Source organism: Rhincodon typus, chromosome 46 (genome assembly GCF_021869965.1).
Source record: "Rhincodon typus isolate 14 chromosome 46, sRhiTyp1.1, whole genome shotgun sequence".
In the NCBI taxonomy this organism is placed as follows: domain Eukaryota; kingdom Metazoa; phylum Chordata; class Chondrichthyes; order Orectolobiformes; family Rhincodontidae; genus Rhincodon; species Rhincodon typus.
Window position 1 is genome coordinate 8473269 of NC_063377.1, and position 4600 is coordinate 8477868.

Here is a 4600-nt window from a genome sequence, read left to right on the forward strand (position 1 = left end):
TGGCCGTGCTAAATTACCCCGTAGTGTTCAGGGATGTGTAGATTAGGGTGGGTTATAGGGAGATGCGGCTGGGTGGGATGCTCTGAGGTTCAGTGTGGACTTGTTGGGCCGAAGGGCCTGTTTCCTCACTATAGGAATTCTCTGATTCTGGTAACGTAAAGCGTGGAAACAGACCATTCGGTTCAACCAGTACCCTGTTCTACAACACTACCCAAGGCCATCCTTTTCATTGTATAAATCTTGCTTCTGTTTCTTTTACCAAAATTTACGACCCCTCGCATTTATCCAAGTTAAGGTCCATCTGCCAGTCTTCAGCCCACTGGTCAAGATCTGTCTGTAGCCTTAGATAACCTTCCCCACTGTCCACTATACAAAGATATAATATCAATAACCGGTAACTCTTCTTCCCCGCTCTCGCCCCCAAACTCAGGTCGGGAAGCAGGGACACTCGTCAGTGGAGGATGCCCGTGCCACCATGGAACTGTACAAACTGGTGGAGGCCCAGTGGGAGCTCGAGGTGGGCGCTCAGCCAAAGAGCAAGTAACGGGCGAGGCCGTTGGTCACTGCGGGAGCCCACGCTAACACAACCCTCTCCGCTCCCCACCTGCCCCACCTCCGAACGCCAACAAGCTGGCCGCCTGCCAACCGCACCGTACTCGTGGCAAACGGGAAATGGCCGATGATGGACACTGGCATCTCAGTGACTCGTAAATGTCTGACCAGACGATCTATAAGCAGAGGGATCGACATGACGCTAGGAGGGTGGATGAGTTTTAATCTCCTGAACTGGTCCTTTTTTTTAAACATAATATATATATATAAAAAAAAAACAGACTTGTCTCCCATGCACTGGAAGAGTGTGGAAGAGAAGGCTAGGCATTGTGTGTGTTTTATAGAGAAAAACCTAGATCGCACAGTCTCTTCATATTCCTGTTTGAAACGAGAAGAGCCTTTTAACCTCACGGTATCCAGATGCACCAGGAATATCTTTGGGCTCTCCGGTGGTTGGACAGGGTGTGGCGAGGGGAAGCAGACTCTTCGGCATCACTCCTTCGGTGATGTTGAGGCATCAGTGATGGGCGATGAAGTAATGGTATTGTGTTCCCAGTGAGCTCCAGGGCCACTGTCTCTCAGGTTGGTGTTGACAAGGTTCAGGTGCAATCCGCTTAATGTTTGCTGGGCATACTCCCTACCGCGAGAATGTTGTTTTGGAAGATCACCCATTGCTGTTGGGTTTTTGTGTCTGTTACACACTCTGTGTCAGCTGTAGGCAGCTGTCTCTGTGGCTTTCTCATTCTGTGTGTCTGTCTCTTTCTCTCACTCCCTCTCACTCTCCCTCTTTCTCTCTCTTTTTCTCTCTCTCTCTCTCTCTCTCTCCCCCCCCCTTTCTGTGTGTGTCTCTCTCCCTCTTTCTCTCTCCCTCTCTCTTTCTGTCTGTCTCTCTCTCTTCCTCTTTCTCTCTCTCTTCCTCTCTGTGTTCTCTTTTTCTGTCATTCACTCAGAGTTGTGGCTTCAGGTCCACACTGCAGAGAGAATTGACCCCAAGACCTGGCCTGACACTCCCTGATGGAGCTGATGTATTCCCCTGACTTTTGTTACAACGTGGTTCCAAACTGGAGCTCAGAGTAGGCAAGAGATGGGGATGGCACCGGCGGACAGGCTGGCTGGGAGAGTTTAGAGAGTGTGCACGTAGCTGAGACAGCAGCCTCTGAAATCAGAGGAAGCCCCATCAGCTAGCGTCTGAGTACAGAACTGTCCCTTCGGAGGGGATGGGGAACATCTCGTGCACCTCATGCTGCAGAATGATGCGCACATCTTGTCACCCCAGGGAGTGTGTGAACATGGTGCCTGAATGGCACATTGAGAATGGTGATCGCGGTCTGTGTCGGGTAGACAGAACATCTCTGTAAATGTTGAGACTGACACATCTCTCAGTGGCTCACGTTCCAAAGCGCCTGTCCGCATTTTGAATGCATTGTACAGTATTTTACCTAAGAACATTTCAAAATGAAAAGTACGTTTCTGCATTTTACAAATGTCCTGTGTGAGAGAGCCGTTCTGTTGTGATCTCCCATTTATCTCCGCTTTGCTCCACCAAAACAAATTGTAATCCAGGGTTGAATGTGTCTCTCTATCCGCTGCGTTGTTCCCGTACACGCCCCTGTCTTTTGAAAATTCTTGCCCCAGAGGTTTAGTCCCCAATTTGCCTGCTCCTGAGTGTACAACCACCAGGCTGGGACCTGTAGTGTCAGGATGTCCCCGTTGTGGAGATACTCGGGGATTTACGCTGGCTCTTTGGCTGGGAGTGCCAGGGCAAGTTCAGGGCTGTTGGTGATCCGAGCCAATGTGGCCGCACTGATTCACTTCCCCGTTACAGGGCTTTCACTGTCTTGTGCATGAACAAGAGGGGACGTGGGCAAGTGAGGCTCACTCATGGCCTGACTGGAGGAGCAACCTCTCGGCCAGGCATCGGGGCCCCAGGGATCAGCAACAAGGTTTCCATGAGAGTAGGACTGTCCTGGGCTTGGGTCTCCCACTCTGCAACCTAATTCATTCACGCCGAGGGGGCGGGCTCTATCGGAGGGTCAGCGCCGAGGGGGCGGGCTCTGTTGGAGGGTCAGCGCCGAGGGGGCGGGCTCTGTCGGAGGGTCAGTGCCGAGGGAAGCGGGCTCTGTCGGAGGGTCGGCGCTGAGGGGGCGGGCTCTGTCGGAGGGTCGGCGCCGAGGGAGCGGGCTCTGTTGGAGGGTCAGCGCCGAGGGAGCGGGCTCTGTCAGAGGAGTCAGAGGGTCGACGTCGAGGGAGCGGGCTCTATTGGAGGTGTGCTATCTTTCATGATGAGAAATAAGAAGCAGGAGTAGGCCATCTGGCTCCCTTGAACCTGCCCCACCATTCAATAAGATCATGGCTGATCTTTTCATGGACTCAGCTCCATTTACCTGCCCGTTCACTATTACCCTTAATTCCTTTACTGTTCAAAAATCTATCTTTGCCTTAAAAACATTTAACGAGGTAGCCTCACTGGACAGGGAATTCCACAGATTCCCAACCCTTTGGGTGAAGAAGTTCCTCCTCAACTCAGTCCCAAATCTGTTCCCCCTTATTTTGAGGCTATGCCCCCTCGTTCTAGTTTCACCCACCAGTGGAAACAACCTTCCTGATTCTACCTTACCCATCCACTTCATAATTTTGTATGCTTTTATAAGATTCCCCCTCATTCTTCGAAATTCCAATGAGTATAGTCCTAGTCTACGCAATCTCTCCTCATAAGCCAACCCCCTCAATTCCAGAATCCACCTAGTGAACCTCATCTGCACCCCCTCCAGTGCCAATACATCCTTTCTCAAGCAAGGAGACCAAAATTGTACACAGTACTCCAGGTGAGGCCGTACCAGCACCCTATACAGCGATAAACTGAGGCACCTGCCCGCCCTCTCAGGTGGATATAAAATAAATCTCCACTGAAGGAACAGCATCTCTCTGCTCCGCTGGAACCGACTCATATCCCTAAAAAACAACGTGCTGTCCTCCTGACTCTCCGAAGCCTGTTCACCATCAACAAGGCACAAGTCAGGAGTGTGATGGAATACTCCCCTCTTGTCTGGATGGGTACAGCTCCAAGAACACTCAAGAAGCTTGACACCATCCAGGATAAATTTATTGGCACCGCATCCACTCCCTCCACCCTGATGCTCAGTCGCAGCAGTGTGTACCATCTACAAGATGCACTGCAGTGACTCACCAAGGCCCCTTAGACAGCACCTTCCAAACGCACGACCACTTCTGTCTAGAAGGACAAGGGCAGCAGATACATGGGAACACCATCCCCTGTAGGTTCCCCTCCGAGCCACTCACCATTCTGACCGATATCGTTGTTCCTTCACTGTCACTGGGTCAAAATACTGGAAATCCTCCCTAAAGGTATTGTCCCTACACCACGCAACCTGTAGTAATGCAAAAAGATGGCTCACCACCCCCTGCTCTAGGGGCCATTAAGAAGATGGGCAATGAATACTGGCCTAGCCAACGTCGCCCGCATCCCCTGGATAAATAAAAAGTAAATTGTTGTCTGTTTCCCTTCGATTGCAGCAGGGAGCACGTTTCAGAACGGGTTGCATGAAATGAGAAATAATTTGGATTGTCCAGTATTGGTGAAAATTGCTGAGGGTTTAATGTTCTTTCTCCGTGAGCCCTGTAGTCCTGTGTGCTAGGGGGTGGATCAGATCAGATCTAGATTTCCTTTGTTTTCTACTTTGACTCATCATTGATTGTTCCTGTCTTCAGATAAGACATTTCTCTTGGTTTTTAAGCTCGATGGGACTGGCAACAATATAATGTAGAGAGAGCTTTACTCTGTATCTAACCCCGTGCTGTCCCTGTCCTGGGAGTGTTTGATGAGGGGACAGTGTAGAGGAAGCTTTTCTCTGTATCTAACCCCATGCTGTCCCTGTTGTGAAAGTGTTTGATGGGGGGGACAGTGTAGAGGGAGCTGTACCCTGTATCTAACCCCGTGCTGTCCCTGTCCCTGGGAGTGTTTGATGGGGAGACAGTGTAGAGGGAGCTTTACTCTGTACCTAAACCTGTGCTGTCCCTGTCCTGGGAG

The 4600-nt window shown here is 50.8% G+C and overlaps 2 protein-coding genes across 3 annotated transcripts in view; both read left to right on the forward strand.

The window, feature by feature from the left end:
* Positions 1 to 2032, forward strand: part of isg20l2 (interferon stimulated exonuclease gene 20-like 2) — a 9571-nt gene extending 7539 nt beyond the window's left edge. For both annotated transcript variants that reach the window (XM_048620427.1, XM_048620428.1), the window contains exon 4: positions 431 to 2032. In XM_048620427.1, the coding sequence (XP_048476384.1) occupies positions 431 to 544 (114 nt within the window). In that variant the 3' untranslated portion in view covers positions 545 to 2032. The remainder of the gene's footprint in view (positions 1 to 430) is intronic.
* The window catches only part of LOC125487860 (brevican core protein-like), a 17813-nt gene continuing 14231 nt past the window's right edge, over positions 1019 to 4600 (forward strand). The window contains exon 1 of the mRNA XM_048620306.1: positions 1019 to 1134. The gene's annotated coding sequence lies outside the window, so the exon portion shown is untranslated. The remainder of the gene's footprint in view (positions 1135 to 4600) is intronic.